Raw genomic sequence first — 20,463 nt, forward strand, 5'->3', positions numbered from 1 at the left:
TCGGTTACCGTCACGAGTACACGACTCGTGCCTGCTTCCAGCCCTGGATCCCCACAGCTGTTGCCGCTGTGGATCCACCACTACCAGATGCCCGCGCTGACACGCCTCTGCCTTGGAGCTCCAACGCCACTTCTCCTCGACGCATGAGCCGCCGATACCCACCGTCTCCTCACCGGAGCTGGCCTATGTCAAACCCTGCTGGAACCTACACGACGACCACACCAAGCCGTGTTCCTGCCGCCCAGAATTCGTCGCAAACAAATCTGCTCTGACCTTGACCATCCACCAATCTAGCCGTGAACCGAAGCCGACAAATCACCATGTCATCTTCCCAGCCGCCGAACAACCCGAGTGCTACGTCTAGCCATCTCCCTATCGAACGCAGCTCATCGAAAGGCATGGGCCACCCCACCCAGAGTGTTCGATTCCACCGATCGAGAACGCTAATCGCCTCCAGCTTCAATCAACCCCGAGCGTCTAGCCAGCCGCTCCCTGTTGAAAGTAGCTCAGTGGAAAGTTCGAGCCACCCACCCAAACTGTCCAACCCACCGATTGGATCGCCAATCGCTTCCGCCGCCATCAACCCGAGCACCACGTCTGGTCATCTCCCTGTTGATTGCAGCCATCGAACTGTTCAGACCGATGCCTAAAGTGTCCGATTCCACCAATCAAATTCCGTTGATCGCTGTCGTGCTCCACCTTGCGTCCATGTCCGTCCCTAGACATCCTGCATAGTCGTCGCTGTGTGGAGCTCCTCCCTATTACCTCTACCATGGATCTCCCGCAGGCGCACCCAGGTCACATTGGGCCTGCTCCACCATAAGCCCAACCGGAGCCACCTCTATTTATGAGGGATTCTAGGATAGAGTCCGACTCATACTCTAGTTCTAATACCTATTACAACTCGAAGTTCTAAACTGTAGCCGACTATGTACACCGAGGCACGATATTTGATAACGGAGTTTAGCCGAGGCCTACATCTCCGCGGCACTGATTATGGACGCTCCTCCCCGGTCTAGCATATACAGCGTATCAGAGTTACAACGACTCACCGCCAATCGCCGCCGGCAGCCGCTCCCTCTCGCTATGCTAAGTCGCCATACGGTTACAACAGGAACATCTCTCTATTTATGAGAGATCCTAGGATAGAGTCCGACTCATACTCTAGTCCTAATACCTATTACAACTTCAAGTCCTAAACGTATGTAATTTTGATACTTACATTGTAGATACACTAAAATTATATATATAATTTAGGGACTTACAATGTAAATACATGTCGAGTATTTTTTTGATAAAAAATATGGCGCCATAAATATAGCTAACCGTTATTTAATTGGAAAAAGAAATCAAAATCCTCCCTTTTAGGTTTGGGCTGAATGTGCAAAAGTTCATTGTAACGCCCCGCTTTTCGCGAGACGTTAAAAACTAAATTAATAAAACCCTATTCGCGCGACCGTGTGGTGGCCGACCGCTCGGTCACCGCCGCCGTCAGCGCCTGCCATCCTATCGCCGCACCGCCCTCCACCATCATCACTGGCGTCACCCTTCCCCGTCCCCACGTCTGCGCGTGTGTGTCCAAGAGATGGAGACAGAGCTCCCTGCCTCGCCATCTCTCCCTCCTTTTCTCATTTTGGTAAAGGAGCAAGGCCCCTTTCTCCCCTCCCTTTTCCTTTATCCCCGACCATCACAGCCGTCACCCCTGCCATCCTTGGCCACAAGCGCCAATGCCAGCCGAGCTAGCTTGACCGCCCCCGAGGTCGGTTCCTCCTCCAAACCACCTTCCCCCGACATCTATAAAACCTCGTCCTCCCCCATTTTTTTCTCCTTCCCTGTTCCGCCCCGACCGAGCCGAGTTTGCCCTTCATCCCTGCTCAGCCACACCATTCTGCTGTGGAGTGTACGGGATGGTATGATGCCTAACGATGCCTTCTTTCCTGTGGTAATCATCAAAAGCATCCGAACAAAATTCACCACCATTGTCAGTGTGAAGTACTTTTACCTCTTTTTCAGTTTGCCTTTCTATCATAACTTTCCACTCTTTAAAAGCAGCAAAAGTATCATCTTTATGTTTCAGGAAATAAGGCCACACTTTTCTAGAGTAATCATCGATAAAGGTAAGCATATAACGAGCACCACCAAGAGAGGGCCCCAAAAATTAGTATGTACATAATCAAGTATACGTTTGGTGCGATGGACTGAGGTATTGAATTTTACCGTCTTGTGCTTACCAAAAACACAATGCTCACAGAACTTCATGTTACCCTGAGTGTAGCCATCCAGTAGGTTCCTCTTGTATCAATTCTACCATACCAAGTTTGACACAAACTCTAACAGATTCATTGATAGTACACATATTCGACGCAAACTCTAACAGATTGTGGTAGTAAAATTAATGCAGGTTAACCTTCTTAAGCGCCATCTATATGTAGTTAAATGTATGTGGACTGCAATATCGTTTTTCTATTAATGCAAATATATATCCAGAAAATTTTCTCCGTAGGTGTTGAGAGGTTGTAGTATTCATGACAATATCTGTGATGCACATAACATTATGCATGGATAAGAGATAATAATCATATGCGTAACCTGTTATATATATGTATATGTGTTACAATACCACGACACATATATTGTGTACAGAAAAAAGCTATGAAGTGTTAATTTAACTTGATGGTTGGATGTACTGTGTATACCAACAAGTATATATTACGAGATGAACTTCATATACCATAAAATTATTGGAAAGATGTTGTTCCAATCAGACCTTCAGAGACAGCTAGCTAGCCTAGAAATTTGTGCTTTAACACCGGGCCTGGTCGCATGGACGTTCCTTCTTATACGCGCTAGCTAGCTGTTACTTGGTGTGCCATATGTGCACAGCACGATGTTCAGCAACTAGAGCCGGCTAGTCGGCCTAATGCTGGCGATGCCCGTGATCTCTCGGGCAGCGACGAGCACGTTTACTTCGTAGCTGCCCTCATACGTGTATATGGATTCCATGTCGCAGAATGCCTGCGTGAAAGAGATAAGTGCATTTATTAGAACTAAAATGAAGGGTATAATATATTAATCGGTGGTATACTTAAACCTGTTAGTTATATTATCTAGGTTCTAATAAACTTTGAAAATTCAGATCCATGTACCAAAGTTCAATTGCATATTACAATTGAAGTATAACACGTAACCCTTTCGGTGAAGTATCAGCCACGCAGGGATATGAAAGGCATGTTACATGTGGTATATATAGTTTCAAACCTAGCTAGATGACTTACTTCAACAATGTTCCAAAACTTGATTATGTATTTTTAAGATGAGTATGGGCGGATCTACAATGGTATTACACCGGTATCAGGCAACACCAATGTCTTTGGACAAGAGCTATGCTTAAAATGCTTATTCATATATTATAATATTATATTCTAAATAAAATTAGTATGCTATGACACCGATAGACACATTATGACACATCGAACTAAATTTCTGGATCTGCCATTGGTTGATACAACATGACAAGTTTAATACTATCCATGTACTTTACTAAAAGAAAACTATGATTCCTACTATCCGTACTAATATAAATTAAATAAAATACTATGATCCTCATCAGCTCAACGGAGCGCCTAGGTTAATGCACAACGTAAAAAGAATGAAACAAACAAAAATGTTTCAATAAATTGAAACAAAAGCTATATTTTTTATATTCTGCAGGTTAATGCTATATATATTGTGCAAATTGAGACCAAAATACACAAGAAAAAAAGACTGACAAATTAATGATACAAAGCAGAACTTATATATGTAAGTACTTATGAGAATATGCTCCAATTAATTGAAGGCACGATCATTATTTCTGTAGTAGTAGTACTATTTCGACAACAGAACCAACTATACGTTGTAGTATGAACATTATATTACGAGGTAAATTAACAAATCATTGACGAGGGTAATTGATGACCTTGCCGACGTGAAAATCGGTGACGATGCCGTTGCCACCGAGCAACTCCCTGCCCAAGGCGACCGTCTCCCGTGCCTGCTTTGTGATCCATGCCTTTGAACAAAAAATGGAGTAGGGTCACAATTCTATCAGTTTGGTTGATCTCAAAATAAACAGTATGGTTCTTCATCCAACGGGTTGTAAGACAAGCTAGTGTTTAAACCTTCCCCAGGCTGGCCTGGCCAGTGGTCATCCTGCCGGAATCGTGCAGCTTGCAGAGACGCCAGCCGAGGAGCCACATCGCCTGGATGTTGCCCAGCATCCTCACTAGCTTCTCCTGGTTCAGCTGGAACGCCGCTAATGGCGCCCCGAACTGCTTCCTCTCCCCCAGATACCTACAAACATGGGCGGTGTGTGAATATGTGCAAGGTGAGGATGGATTTCGATCAAATCATGCTGTTAGTGTGGTTGCTATGTAAAACTTCTTCTGCTCCCTCCGTCCTGTAATTTAAGGGATTACTATCCTTTTTACAAAGATTAAGCAAGTAATAAAAGTTGATGAAAAAAGTGATTAGGAGATGGAATAAATTAGTACTCTCTCCATTCCAAAATATCAGTCATAATCACCCTTAACTCAAAGACCAAGAAATAATTATTATCACCTCATTGTTAGAATCATCCTAATTAATAAATACAATGCACGCACCCAATAGAATTAGAGATTTTGAGAGTGAAATGGTTAAAAAATAATAATTTAGTGGAGAAGAGGTGCTAGTTAATTGCATACATGGATGTACGACTTATATTATGAAACCTCTAAGAAAAGTAGATGTGTTTTATATTTTGAAATAGGAGGAGTACAAGAATTGATAGATGTGGATCAAACTAGTACAAAAGTGGTAGGTGTAGATTAAACTATACATACATGGGGAATGAAAGAATATCTCGGGATCACAAAATTTGACGGAGGGAGTAATTGATAATATTATTTTCATTTAAACTTAGACCATTAATTACACGTAATTATTAGTACAAAGTAAACATATGTTTTATGCTTATATTTAGGGTATACTACCCCACCTTTTAATTACGCGGCATCTTTTTAGTGTTTGTAAAAGAATTTAATAAAAGATGAGTGGTCAATGTTCAAATGTGAATAATGCTCAATATCAGTTATTATGGAACGCTATAAGTTTGACATAATTTGCACCGTAAGCATGCATCATAAACCCCTGCTGCAATGCCGATGCTGATCCAGGCAACGATGACGCGAGAGAAAGAGAGGGCCTGTGTGCAGAAAAACAGCAAATATCAGTAGCAAGCTAGCAAAGTCTGTCAAATCTACATCACTTATGGTGTGTGGATATATATCGGAAGGGAAAGTGTGTACTCCGTTCACTCCAAGATATAGATACCTTTAGTGTTCAAATTTTATTGTAAAATATAGCTATTTCTTAGTTTACTTTCTTAACTATTCGTTAACTATTCGTCTCAACCAATATCAATCATTCTCATTTAATTTTCTCCACCTACTTTCTCGACTCGACCGATTACCACTGACCTTATTTAATTTTCACTCTCCTTTAATCCGCATGAGAAACTCTAAAGTTTTTTTTTTATTTTAGGACGAATATATGGAGTAAGTTTGTAGCTTTTACCTTCACTAGGTCTTGGAAAGAGTTGGCGCCGGGAAGACGGTCATCGTCAGGGACGAACACGTCCTCCAGCAGAATGTCACAGTTCTGGACAACCCTCAGCGACGTCTTGTTCTCGATCTTGCTGATCTTAAGCCCTGGGGACCCACCATTCACAATGAACCTGCAGTGAGTTCCAGGTAAACGAATGTATAAAACCAACAGTCCAGTAAAACATTTCACAGTGTCGATAACTCTAATCTCTTTTTCCATAGTAAGACCCACTAAAGTAATGTGTAGACATATGGCTTTTGGTTACCCGTTAATCTGATTATTACTGGTATTGCAGGCAAGAACGACGAACACATCCGCAAAACTGCCGTTGGCCGACCATCGCTTCTGCCCATTGAGGATCCACCCTCCTGGAACCTACACCAAATATTAGATAATTAATGCAGAGCATGGAATTTGATCAGTGAAATTCGTAATCTTCTGAGCAAATGGGTATACTAATTGGATACTAGATATTTTTTACGAGCTCTCACGACTAGAAAAACTCTTTTCCCAGTCGGCAGAATCATATTTTCACAGGCGGACAAGCCATCCGCCTGCACCTCAACGCCTGCGAAAATAGTTGATTTTCGCAAGCGCGCAACAGGTCCACCTGAAAAAATAGCTTCGAGCGCTAAAAAAAGGGCAGCAACCGCCGTTTCCGGCGGTAGCTTCCAGTTCCCAATATAGTTCCCACCCATTCCCCATCCAATCCATTCAATACATCCAGTTCATCCAAAAATCACCGAATCAATTCATCCACAGTTCATCCAAAATCACCGAATCAATTCTAGAAGAAAGCAAATAAAAACATTCAAGAAATCACGGCCGCCGCCCAGCCGTCGTCCGCCGCCGTTGCACGGCCGCAGCCCGCCGTCGTCCGCGCCACCGCCGCACGGCCACGGCCCGTCGTCGTCACTCCATATCTGGGAGGGAGGGGCGGCCGGGAGCCGCCGCCGCCGCCTCACGGCCGCGGCCCGCCATTGTCCGCGCAGCCGCCGCACGGCCACGACCCGCCGTCGTCACTCCAGATCTGGGAGAGAGGGGGCGGCCGGGAGCCACCGCCACCGCCTCAACCGCCCTCGCCGCCGTGGTCGTGCCGCCACCTCGACCCTCCTCGCCACCACCGCCCGCCGCCGTGCTCCCCCCGCCCCCCTCCGGCCAGATCCGCCAGCCACCACTCTCCCCCCGCCCCCTCCAGCCAGATCTGGGAGGGAGGGGCCGGGAGCGCGCCGCCGCCGCCCTCCGCCACCACCGCCCGCTGCCGCTGCCGTCCTCCGCCGCCACCACCCGCCGCCGCCGTCGGGAGAGGAGGAGAGGTGAGGGGAGAGGCCGGCCGTTGAGGTGGGGAGAGGAGGATAGGTGAGGGGGAGGGGATGAGAGAGGTGAGGGACTGAGGGGTTGAATGGATAAGTTTGCCGGCCGTGAGTGGTGAGGTGTGGAGACTTTCAAAAAATCTCCTCCTATCCCAAGTCTATTTATATTCAAGTCTATTTTCGCAGGCGGACCACTTAAGCGGCGCCTGCGAAAATGCGAAAATGATTTTCGCAGGCGCCGCTTAAGTGGTCCGCCTGTGAAAATAGACATCAAATTTCACCTCAATTTATATTTTTTGTAGGCGGTCATTTGGCTCTAAGGGCTATGTCCGCCTGCGAAAATAAGATCCCCACGTTGAGAAAAATGTTTTTTCTAGTAGTGTCTCATATTATCTGCTTATTAAATAGATGAGTCGTATTGTCAGCAAAGCAGTCCATAGATCATTCAAGAAACCAGGGGTTTATTTTTTTTAACGTAATAGAGTTATCTAGACCATGTGCCGTAAATTTTAATTTGCTTGACAGAGTTATTGATTTTAGAATTTCCGGTCAAAATTTACTGGTCGTTGGATATATTTGTGATCGGTGCTATGATATGGGTTTGTTCTCTGGTGAGTACGATGTTTTTATCATGTCCGTTGACCAGATCCAATAACCAAGATCAGCATGGACCAACACCTTTTTGTGCAGCCTGTGTCATAGTTTCAATTCTTTTTCATTTTTAATCGACCACCCCTTGAGATGGGTGGAGCTCCCCAAGCTGATGAACTGGACATTGGAATTTGATTTCTTTTTCTGGATGTGTTTGATTCTCTAATTTCATTGCAGAAATTTTGTGGATGAGTTCGGAGCCCGCTCTTATTGCTTCACCTCGAAGTCTCTCGAAAGGTGGGCGGAAAACAAAAAGCTTCAACTCCCAGCCCCATTCCTTCCTTCCATGGCCTCCAGGTCATCGGCATGTGAAGCATCTTGACCCCGTTATTAATTTTGATAATTAATGATAAACGCTAGTTGTGAACTAACTATTCTATTCTATTTGAGTGATATATTTGAGTACATGATGTATATGCCATAGATGATAACCGGCGATTATGATTGATGGCACAAAAGCAAATGGAATAAAGGTGGTTAATCTAGCATTTTATTTTAAACTGATGGAGGCGTTGGGCGATCAAATTTTGCTATGTTTATTTCCAGCTTTGCCGTACTATCAAGAGGGTTAATGAACTAGGCAAAGAGTTGGTTAAAATGCCACATTCGGTCATTTGCATTGTCGCTTGGTTCGATCGAAGTCATAATTTTTTCTTTGCTTGAGGCCGGTCTGACCGTTGGCTAGGTGCTGGTCTAACCGGGCCTGGCTTGGAAATCAAGAGCCGCCGATCTAGCCGGGCCACCATCGGTCTGATCGGAGCTGATGGCCGTCTAACCGGCCGGCCAACAGCGCAATCTAACCAGCCTATACCCGTGTATTAAATGCACTGTAACAGCTAGAAAAATACATGTTACAATCGTGGGCGATGTGACCGGCCACCCCATGAAGGTCCTCGACCCCAAGGGCTATTTTTCGTGGGTGGGGGTATGTATCCTCCCCCACTAGCAGCAAGATGGCTTTCTTGGCACTTGCTTCACTTGCATACACCCTTTACATCCACTCTCAGACTTCCTAAGCTTTGGTTCATCCATTGTTGGTGTTGGAGAGTTGATTGAGCCAAGACAAGTGCATTGCTTCATTGTTATAGCTAGTGTGGCACATGATCATTTCTAAGCCGGGTGGTTACTTGTTACTCTTGGATGTTACCGCCTCCTAAACGGCTTGGAGGAGTTGCTCGGTGACCTCTCTGAGAAGATTGTAGAGAAGGTCCGATGTTGGTTGTGAGTGGTTTGGAGTTCACCAACTTTGGAGTGAAGGAAGAACTATCCTAGTGATCGAGGCTTGGGTAGTCCACTTAGAGACCGGCTCCCACCTTGCCCACCACTCGATGAACAAGGCTCTGTTGCTTCATGGTTTGAGTGGTGAAGTTGGGCTTGCCTCAACGAGTATTAGAAAACTAGCGACTTTTCCATTTTGGGCAATTTATTTTCATAGAGATATACTTGAGCCTTATCATCCTAGGATAGCAAAACATAATCTATTTGCCTAATTAATTCTATCTCTCACCAAGCCTTGCAACTTAGGTTAGTTTTGATTAAGGGCTATTTATTTTTAATATCGTCTATCCCCCCCAGTCAACATCTCGATCCTACAGCTGGGGGAAGGGGTCCAGCTCCTTCCTCCACTAGTAGACATATATTTAGGTCTAGTCGGGTCTTTCATGTTCTTGGGTTCACCATGTTCTTTGTGTAGCTCAAGAGGGTCATCGGCGTTTGATTCTTCTTGTCTCAGCTTGACGAACATGGCAGACCTCATCGGCGTTCTTGCTAGCATCGTCTTTCTGTCTAACGAATGTTGGGTTGACCTCCAACGCCTTCAATCTAGAGTTTTGCTGTTTTGCTTAGGGTTGAGGATTTGTCCTCTAGCCTGTCAAACAGAAGATCATGTCGGCTATTTGCTCCATCTACGATAAGTCTCCCACACCTACCGTGGTTGTCTGCTTCGTCTATGACGACAACTTTGCAAAAGGTGGTTGATGATTTCTCCAATGGACCAAGGTGGCTTCAACCTCCATCGAGATGCCCCATTTGCACCTTGTCTCTACCCATTGTAGCTAACCATGGTTTTTTGCTCCTACCGTCGCCGTGCACGTGCATCTGGCCATAACCGAAGTGGTTGTTGCAAGGAGCTTATTGCTTTTTCTTGTATGTTTTTATGTCATTTACATATGTTATGTTTGAAGTGTATTTTGCCCATTACTTAGAGGCTTTTTCTGCAAAACTAGCTGTTCTATCAGCTTTCCCCCTTTGGGGGATGTAACTCATGTACTTCATCCTTAATCAATAAAACACATATGTTTTTTTCTATCAAAAATGAGACATACTAATATCATGCATAAACTGTCCCTCTTGGTTAGTTGTTAAGAAAAATCGGTGTAAGGGCTCATTCGGTTATCCATAGCAATAAGGAAAATGGAGAAATAAGAATGCACACACACTTTAATTCATAAGAATTTTCCAGGGGATTGAGTGGATGAAAAATCTCCTATGTTTTCTCTCTATAACTTTTAGGAAAGGAAATTTCCTTTGATTATTCTATACTTACATTCTTACGAACTAAATGATACTTATAGAAATTAATCCTTAGAAATCTAAATCCTTTGTTTTTCTTCCAAATCAAATATACCCTAAATTTTTGTTTGCATCCTATGACTTTAGTCAAATTTCAGGTGTTATCTCAATATATTTTACTTTATTTGTTTGTGCAAATTTCTAAAAAAAAACAACTGCAACTATTTAGTAGGATTTAGATAAATAAATAGATATTATTGTCAATTCAAGTTTCAGATTATATTATCTATTATTTTGTATTTATTGCAGTGTACATTATATTCCAAATTTAATTGTATGATTATGAATCTTTTTAGAAAGAATTTATATACACCAGCTATATTAGTTGTTTACCATTTTTGGTTGAGATAACATTAGGTCTATTTAGTATGTAGGGACGGTTTGCTCGTAAGGCCTTCCCAGGAAACAACATGAGAGAATACAAACCCTTCTGATTTACCAAACAAAAAATACGAAGGCCACCCAACCAGAGGCGTATAAAGGCCAACTTGTGAAAACCTTGTTTCGAAAAGCCCAGGAGTTTCAAGAACAAATAAAAAGGGCCTTTTTATCCATAGTTGGACTGCAATATTGATCTGCTGGCCCATTAGTTTTCCTGTTCATAACCAACGAGTAATTCTTCCTTTTTTTTTCTCAGAGAAGAGTCGAATAATTCTTTTTAACGAGTGGGCATGGCCTATTTGTCACTGTTGATTGCATATCCAACGAATACATGAAGTGACAGAAAATTCCAATGAATTCAGGCGATTAAATTCAAGATAGTCCCATTCTTTAACTGATGTGGTGAATTAATTTATCTAGGCTTGTGGCAAAGCACGCAAGTTGCAGGCAACATATATAAGACTGAATGAATGTATGCTCTTTTGTTTCTTTCTCCATGTTTTAATACAGAATTTTATAAACTTTTAAATGTCAGGTTTTAATATGATGTTTAACTATTCGTCTTGTTTAAAAATTTAGTGTGAATATGAAAAATATAATTCATCACTAAAATTTCCTTAATGATAAATCAAGTCACAACAAAATAAAATGAATTTACATAATTTACGTCAAAAGTCAACAGTGCCATACTATAATTAAAATAAAATGACTAAGACAATAAACATATATTGAAAGTTTAATACTCAGTAATGTACGATTGTTGACCATATTCGGAGTTTGTGCCTGTTTAATAAAACATTCCATTGAAATCATCGTAAACTATTTAGTTTCATTTTCAAGAAATAAAATTAATTTAGTATGTTATTAATTTTACTATGAAATTTAAAATTAATAGTCAGCAAGTAGCAACCCAGGGGAATCTTTTTTCATCTGAGCCAATCGAATTACTGAAAAACAACCGACATATTTAGCATAGTAGCATGTTTGTACTTTGTAATGGGTTAGGCATATAATTAGGGTTGAGGTAAGAAGCTGTTGATCGAGGATAAAGCATTGGATGTGGTGATGTGTGAATAAGGTGAGTGCTAGGAAGGGACGTAAGGAGGACGACTCTGTTTTTAAGATAGTAGAGATTATTAGAAATTTATATTCTACAGAATTAGTAATAATAGCCCAAACAAGACATATGTTGGGAACAAATAAGAACAATACATGATAGTGAAACGGTACACGTACTTTGAGCCATATCTCTGTAAATTATACTCCCTCCATTTTTTAATAGATGACGCCATTGACTTTTTCTCACATGTTTGACCATTCGTCTTATTCAAAAAATTTACGTAATTATAATTTATTTTTCTATGAGTTGTTTTATCACTCATAGTACTTTAAGTGTGATTTATATCATATACATTGGTATAAAATTTTTGAATAAGACGAATAGTCAAACATGTGAGAAAAAGTCAACGGCGTCATCTATTACAAAACGGAGGCAGTATTATGATCTCTTTGATTGATATGGGGTCATGTATACTACGAGCTTCAATATATATTTTTGCATATATCTCCCTTTGCTCTTAATAGTTAACAATAATTTAGTTTGGAACTTTCAATGTGTCATGCATAGTGCAGGACATACATATCAAGATAACAAGTAGGAGTACCTTTCTAGCTGTGGAGCTAAGGGAGCTTGCATCACTACCATGGTTCGGCTCTGTCAAGGCCTGAAATACACAACACCAGATAAATAATTTTTTACTAATTACGAGTTTGAGAGAATATATCAAATTTGATCGAAAGCTAAGAGATTGTATTTTTCGCTTACATATACGCAAACTTTATGCATTTTGCTCAATGACCGCAAATACTTCTCCTTCTGGGCTTCTGACCCGAGTTGTGCTGTTCACCATATGGATCAATGAATCGATATACGTGTTAGCATTAGCACTGATGACTTCTTTTCTTTTTATTTTTTTAGAACAGCACTGCTAACTTCAATAGAGAATTGTAGTCAAGTCACGATAGGACCACCAAAATGTTGTATTTGTTCTACGAATTTGCTCTAATTGTATTACATATCCAGTGCAAATTAAAGCATATATCACGTAATAATTATAAATGAAACATTAATTAGATCTCTTGTCCCTAATTGTAGCATTCCATATTCCATTCTCATTTTTATTTGGAGCTTCAATCCTTGATGAGCCTAGCTAGTTTGGTCGTGTGTTCTCATAATAGAACAGAGAGGAAATTATCCTTTTGCAAAAAAATAATAATAAATAAATAAATAAAGAAGAGTACAGCAGATACTGTAGACTAGATAATCTCACTTTGTTAGTACAACGGGCCCAGTTAATAGACATAATAAGAAATTTAAGCAAAAAAAATTCAAAGGACACTGTGGAAATTAGGTCCCCTGGTATAATCTTAACGAAATTTAAGCCCAACTCACTTATATATATCACACACATAGCGGACAGAGTATATATGATCGATCAGTCCATGTTCAAATGAAGTAGTACATACCAATGCTAAGCATTGCGAGGCATGACTGAACCAGGAAGAATGAGGCAATGCTTGCATCCACACGAGCGATCTCTAGAAAACACATGGCGTGAGCTGTCCCAGAAAGTCCAGGACATCCATAGCCCTGAAAAAAACATATGAATGGAAAGTGACAACGCTTACACTTAATTTAAACTAATCATTCTGAACGAACAAGCTAGCTAGCTGACTTGTATAATACCTATTACTCGGAGAACGTATAAACCTTTTCCCTATTACTCGGTGAATCTTTATAGGAGTAATAGAAATATATATATAACTTTTACTGAAAACTTGATATTCTACAGACATGCGCGGAAATATTTAGTAAATTCAGGCTATGCATTTGCATCCACAGAGAACAGCATGGTTATCTACAACATTAATGTGGCTCCTCTGATAAAAAGTAACAAATACACGCTGTGTGTTCTGGAAACTGACAATATTGGTTAGAAGTTTGTGCCATTTGCTATGTAGTATACTACATGACTTGAGAAGAATATATATGTTGATATCTAAATATTTATCAATAACAACTTCAACTTAAAAGAATAGCTAGAAACTTAATTTGGAGGTTTGTTCCGGTTTTCTATATTCCATTTTGAGGCTAAGAATTTTCAAAAGATATTTTAAATTAATTTAGTAATTTAAACACATATTTTCGTTAGGTATTTTGACCATTACAGTTAGGAAAATTCTTCAAAATATTATCTCTATTTTTATTCAATCTATGTCAATTTCCTCATCATATCTACGAAACAAATTTATTATGATTGTAAAAACAATTGTTTCGCTTTAAACACTACTTTTTATTCTCGCTTCATAATATTTCTTCCATAACATGATTAGCTGAGTTGTAAATACTTCAAATTGCAAGTGAGAATATTTTACTAGACGAATTATTAATTCTCTAAGTTCTAGAACTAAAAGATATAATTCAGCCCTGGGCAACATCCCTGCATTTGAAGTTTTGATGGACCACGGGTTGAAAATATGTTGAACTCAAAATATTTATCAATGACTAAAACGCCAACTTAAAACAATAACTAGAGTGCTAAATTCAAAGTTCATTCAGGTTTTAAATTTTTCATTTTGAGGCTAAGAATTTTCAAATATAAAATGAAGTAATTTAGTAGTTTAAACACTTATTTTCCTTAGGCATGGTATTTCAATAATAAAAATTAGAAAAAAAAATCTTCAAAAAATTTCTTTGCTTTTATTGAGCATATATCAATTTTTTCATCAATGAAAAAGTTTAATGGGATTGTTAAAAAAACGTTTTTCACTACATTTCATAGTGCTCGTTTTAAATTATTTCCTCCATAACATGTTTAGCTGAGTTATAAATATTTCGAGGTGCAAGTGAGTTATTATTTTACCAAAGGAATTAGTCATTCTCTATGTTTTAGAATTAAAAAAAACTATTTCATCCTTGGAAAACATCTCCACATTTGAAATATTGATTGATGACCGGTTGAAACATGAATGGTTTGAAGGTGAGAGTTAAAACCAAGGGTTTTCATTTACAGCACACCAAGATTATTAGTTTGTTCATTCCATACTGATCCAACGGTTGATATTATACTATTACCTCCTTTGAGGGAATACGTCTTGAAGAAGAGAATAAATGATGTTTACACTTGCTATTTATAAGAATTCATGGTCACACATCAGACAAATGATTAGTGTAATATCTCACATCCATATTTCGAAATTCAGTTTCCATACAGCTGTTATTTCTGTTTTGAAAATCCTATTTATCTAAATCGATTATTAATGCAGTCATCATGTAAAGTATTACTAATCAATTAGATCTCTTATGAAATAAGCGTACCAAACGTTCAAGTCTTTAAATTTAAACAACTTTGATTTCTGTCCTGATTTTCAAAATCCAAAGGTTTTGAAATTACGTTTGCTTTTTTTTTCATGCAGACAGTTTATTTTCCACACTTCTATGGATTTTATATGACGGACATGGTCTGTTGCTTACTTGTGTTGTCATTTTGTTGGAATGTTGCATCATGGCTAAGCTTGAAAAGTCTTGTAATGTGTATTAATCAGTCTCTTCTGTCATTTATTGATTTAGAGCAGCAAATACATTTTTCAGCAAAAAAGATAAATCGAAATTATCAAGTGCCAAATTTACAAAATCTCTTACCAGTCATAAGCTATTTTTCAGAGTTATTAATTAGGTAGAATTTTACTGGAACAAATTACTCTATACTAGAAAATAGGATGTCAGTTGATACATTGGCTTATTTTAGCCCCTGTATATCATAAACTAGAGACAATTCTCCTACTATACTTTAATTCTCCAAATCTAGAGTGTTTTGTATGGTCTAATGACAATTCTTTTCTCAATTACCTTCTTCTCTTTTATATCTCACTAGAACCCGATGAATATTTTTTTCTTGCAAAATTAGTGTTTAAAGACATTAACACTTATCTTAGTTTTTTTTATTGTTCATATCATTTACTTAGCATAATTTATCTGAATAGCTTGCTCATTGGTTGCTTGCTTGTTGTCTTATTCTAGAACCAAATTTAAATTTTCAAACCTCTAAGAACTAAAATACAAAAGTCCTACATTAAAATTACTTTTCATAACTCATATATATGCATGTACTGTTCTATTGGTCTGAAAAAAAAAACTTATGATCATCTAAATATTTCTATCGGTCAAGCTGCTATTTTTTTTTAAATGGATCTATTTTGCTATCCATTGTACTGTTGTTTTATGCTGTTGGATATATTTGGGCACATGTTTACTACATGGATGTGCTTTAGAGGCTTATGGCCCAAAACATGGCTGGCCTGGCTCACATAACTGGAATGCATGCATGGGAGTTTTTGGCCGAAATTTTGACAATTTGACTCTTTTGAAAAACTTATTTGAAGAATAGACCGTGTCAAAAACTGATTGCAAAAATAAGCCGAAACCTTAGCGCCAAGCACATTAGCACTGAGCTATAACGTCCTAGCGCCACATATTTTAGCGCTAAACATCTATCCGAGCGGGCAGTGTTTGCTAGGTCATTGGAACTCAGCGTCAATGCGACTGGCGCTGAGCTCCCTACTGGCTAAATAGCTCTATAGACATTAGTAAGCAGCAAGGGTGTGCTAGTATAGTGGTGGGACTTTATTTGCTCACTCATGAGGTTGTGTGTTCGACTCCATAATTTTTTTCCCACTTGACAACTTTGTCTCCTGATCATTGTTAGTAATTTATAGATATTATTAAGCTAAACATTATATAATGTAATATAAAATAAATATACTTCCTCTCGATATTTCAATTTTTACGAAGAAAAAAAAGGTGCAGTACAAGGGTTCGAACCCATGACCTACTGAGTACAAATCTAACTCCAACCACTACAGCAAGCAAACAATACTATACAGGTATTCACTTAGAATTGGGACTGACCACCAATGACGTGGCGTCCAGCTCGGTAGGCTTTAGCACAAAAATTTATGGCGCTGAGATGTTATAGCTCAACGCCAAACCCGTTGATGCTGAGGTTTTGGTCTATTTTTACAATAAGTTTTTGACACAGACTAATTTTCAAATAAATTTTCTAAAAGGGTTGAATTGTCAAAATTACGGAGTTTTTGGCCCATGCGAAAACGTGCTAAAGCAACTACGCAAGAAATCGAGAAGGATGCGAGCAAATTATTACACGTGACAGCACAGTTTGGAAAATTACCACTGAACTAAAACGTTAAGACTAAGGGTGCCACGTGGACAAATTGGATATCAGCGGAAGTGCCGACATTAGAATATTAGATGTACCTTGATAATCCCTCCAATAATTCCGAGAGAACCCATCTTTGGAATAAGATGTAACGGAAATTCTGCCTTCTCCCAGAACTACTAGAATCAACATGAAAAACAAACAAAATGTGGTATATTAAACTCAACAGGAAAAATAAACAAAATAGGGTCTATATTAACCCATTAAGTGTAATCAACCTTGGGTATTATTGGAGCAACTTCCTTCTCCATAAACTGTCGGACATTCATTTGTAAATCCTTTTCCTCTTCTGTTAGCAGTTCATCAAGCTGATAGTAGTTGGATGCTTAAGGCAAAATTAGGAATTCATCAGCTAATTAAACCATGAGGTCAATTGAATTACTTTTGATGTGAATAAAGATGTGATTTACATCAGTTCCCAATAACAAATGTTCACAAACAAATATTGTGAGCTATTATTGTGACAACATTGCTGAAATCCAATTGTTTACTTTAGCAATCATGCGTATGCATACGAAATTATTTAAAAGATCAAAGTTGTACCTTGCACTTACTATGAACCCAAGTGGAACTAAAAGGTCAATAATTGTGTAGAAATAATTTGTTTGTGTTTTGTGGACATTCATATTCCTAGGTAAAGCACGTGTGAAGTGTGTTGATGCTATAGCTTCAAGCTCGCTGGTTGTGTGATGTGTGTGCATGCGCATCTTTCATGTCATCCAAAAGAAAAGACATCTTAATTATCATGAAAAGATAGGAACTAATAAAAATTATTGTCTTTGCCAAAACAAAGATTTTCTAGTTTCTTAAAGAATAAATTTCATGTAACCCTAGGTATGATGGTCTAACTTGCAGAAAAACGATAGCGGTTTTAGCACATGGCATATAATCCAGGGTATTATGGTCATAAAGTTTCACAAACCACACTGTTGATAATTTGGACTTTAATCTACCACACTTTAAAGTTCTTCACCAACATCTCAAATTTGAGTTTTTTATCCATCATATAAATGTTACATTTTTTAAATAAAGTATTCTTGATTTTCATATAGGAGTATACTGGTGTGGTTTTGTGAATCTTTTAGACCATAATATTTAGGGTTATGTGTCATGTGCTAAAATCCTTGTGTTTTTGTGCAACTTGAATCATAATACGCGGGGTTTTACAAAATTTACTGTTTCTTAAAACACATGCAACTTCAGTCAGACGATCAACAATTTCAGTCGGAATAATGTCATTGCAACCATGATATTAACTCTAGCTATGTGTAGTTGCCCTTATATATCAGATCTGGTACCTGCCACTGGAAAGGTAGATGCTGCTGGTGTAAGCTTGGGGCAATCTATGGACAACTTCAAAGCCGGCGACCTTAGCTCCGAAGACCCCATTACAAGACCCTTCAAAAAAGTTTCAGAAGACTTACTATATTAAACTAGTCATATGCACTAGGGAAAAAAAGAGAAATTTATATTTCAACCCTCCATTATTATTAGCCAGTTGGTTCTCAGCTAGACCTAAAATTTGTATCTTTTTTACCTTAATACCTTTGTTAGATCGATTTTTTGTGGTTTTGGGTAACATTTAGAAATGAAGTATAGTAAATATTTTGTGTACTTTAAAAATATTTGAAGCTACAAAACACATTTATCTGCAAAAATATACAATTACACATTTTTTTTATTTTTATTGTAATTTAAAATTGAGATAGACAACACAATTTCTTCATCTTAGTAGCAAGTAAATATTTTACAATCATGTTAAAACATCTGGTTACCCTGAAAACTATGATATTTTTCTATTTTGTTATTAAGATGAAGAAATTAATATTTTCTTCTACAACAATGTATTTTTTCTGTTTTGAAAAATTAATATTTTCGTTGCAACACACAGATATTTGGCTGGTACATGTGAAATTAAACGAAGTCAAACAGCCATTTGAATATTCTAAGGGGGCAAAGTAATCAGATATTAAATTCCCGAGCAGATGCGAACACGCAGAAAAAATAATTGGGAAGATCAGAAGAGAAGAGAGGACAGCACATCAGGCTGCACGGAGATTAAACTTAGGGGTACGGCAGAAAAAAAAAACAATCGTTCTCTCCTCCCTACCCTTTCAAAAAACATACATTTTAAAAAATAACCAAACCATAATAAAAACTGGCATAGAAATAAACTAAATCACATTCTACCCAATGGATCCCGTTACTATTTACGGATATGTAACCAGTACCTTTAAAAGGACCAAGATTTTTCTTTATGTAAAAAAAACAATTAATTGGGAATGGTTGACAGATATCGTACCTGGGACTAGAGATCAAAAGCGAACAAATTGATTGATGTCGCACTTGCCAATAGAGATGGGCTCTACAAATTTGCAAATCGCACGGAAATCAATATGGGGAGCACAAGATATGGGAGATTAGCTAGCTAGTAGAGGAAGATGAAGAAACTAAACCAGGTCATGCAGCAGTCTAAATGTTAGCCTCTGTGCTCTTGATACATACGAAGGGAGTCGAGGCACAATATATAGACCTGCTATATGTTCAACCTACAGCAGCTAAAGATAAAAATTAAGATTAAGTTAACGCACATAAAACGAAAAAACTATTAACATATAATTAATTAAGTTGTAGTTAACAAACTTGATAAATGAATAGATTTGATATTTTAATACAACTCCTGGATAGAAAGTTTTCGTACGAACGTACCGTTTAGTGGTTTAAAAAACGTGCTAACGGAAACAAAGGTGTAATCTGAATCTTAATTAATTAAGAACATGAACACTTATGACAATTTGAGATGATAAAATATATTTGAAGTCAATTGCACCAATCATAAAAATACGCATGGAGGCTTAGTCGAGCGATTAATTAACTGATCGGATGATTAATCGGGCCAGCCGGCCAGTTCGTCGGTTAACATAACGAAAACGTGGATAAAAATTATTATGCGTGATGTTGGTTCAATTTCCACGAATGTTTGTATGGGTGGTCACGCAGCCCTAGCGGTAAGACGATCTTTTCCACACGATTGGGACTAGTAGACTAAAATAATCGAAACAATTGCACTTGTTCAACGTTATCACTTATCAAAATCACAAATGGGGGATCAAAATAATACCATATGGACAAAGAAAAGAAAGATACAACACAGGCCGTTCGACCGTTGACTTGGCCCATTCGTACGGCTAATTCTGACATTGAACAGTCGCATAGTTTGAAAAAAAAAAACTCGGACAGCAGAATTGATCGCAACCAGCTGTGCTGGCCGGCTACCACAACCGCTACGGTTACAACTTACTCCTTCCATCTCATAAAAAAAATATCTAAAAGAGAATAGAACATTTTTTTAGTCCACAATGAATCTGATTATGCCCATATTTATATTTATTGTACTAACAAACATCACATTTGATCTTAGGTTGGTTTTATGGGAGGAGGGAGTACAGTAGATGAGAATTGCAGGCAACGGTAGCTATAAATGGCACAACGCTTTATTAGACCATTCCCAACTCAAGACACTAGACATAGTTTTCATAAACTCTACATCATCAAGAAACTAGACACTACTCTTCCAATGCAAACACCACTATTCTATACTTAAATTTAATGCTACTTATTATCTC

At 38.7% G+C, this 20,463-nt stretch overlaps 1 protein-coding gene across 1 annotated transcript; it reads right to left on the bottom strand.

The window, feature by feature from the left end:
* Positions 1-2,566: 2,566 nt before the first annotated feature.
* On the bottom strand, positions 2,567-19,320 carry LOC127775869 (acyl-coenzyme A oxidase 4, peroxisomal-like). The gene is made up of 14 exons (XM_052302180.1): positions 19,294-19,320; positions 19,140-19,202; positions 18,136-18,235; positions 17,056-17,162; positions 16,876-16,953; positions 13,068-13,191; positions 12,367-12,440; positions 12,206-12,265; positions 5,891-6,000; positions 5,596-5,755; positions 5,148-5,224; positions 4,161-4,332; positions 3,959-4,051; positions 2,567-3,015 (listed from the first exon to the last, which is right to left on the bottom strand). Exons 3-14 carry the CDS (start codon positions 18,224-18,226, stop codon positions 2,899-2,901), a joined length of 1,263 nt encoding a protein of 420 aa, XP_052158140.1. The 5' UTR covers positions 18,227-18,235; positions 19,140-19,202; positions 19,294-19,320; the 3' UTR covers positions 2,567-2,898.
* Positions 19,321-20,463: the final 1,143 nt, after the last annotated feature.

The sequence above is a fragment of the Oryza glaberrima genome, chromosome 6 (assembly GCF_000147395.1).
Source record: "Oryza glaberrima chromosome 6, OglaRS2, whole genome shotgun sequence".
Classification (NCBI taxonomy): domain Eukaryota; kingdom Viridiplantae; phylum Streptophyta; class Magnoliopsida; order Poales; family Poaceae; genus Oryza; species Oryza glaberrima.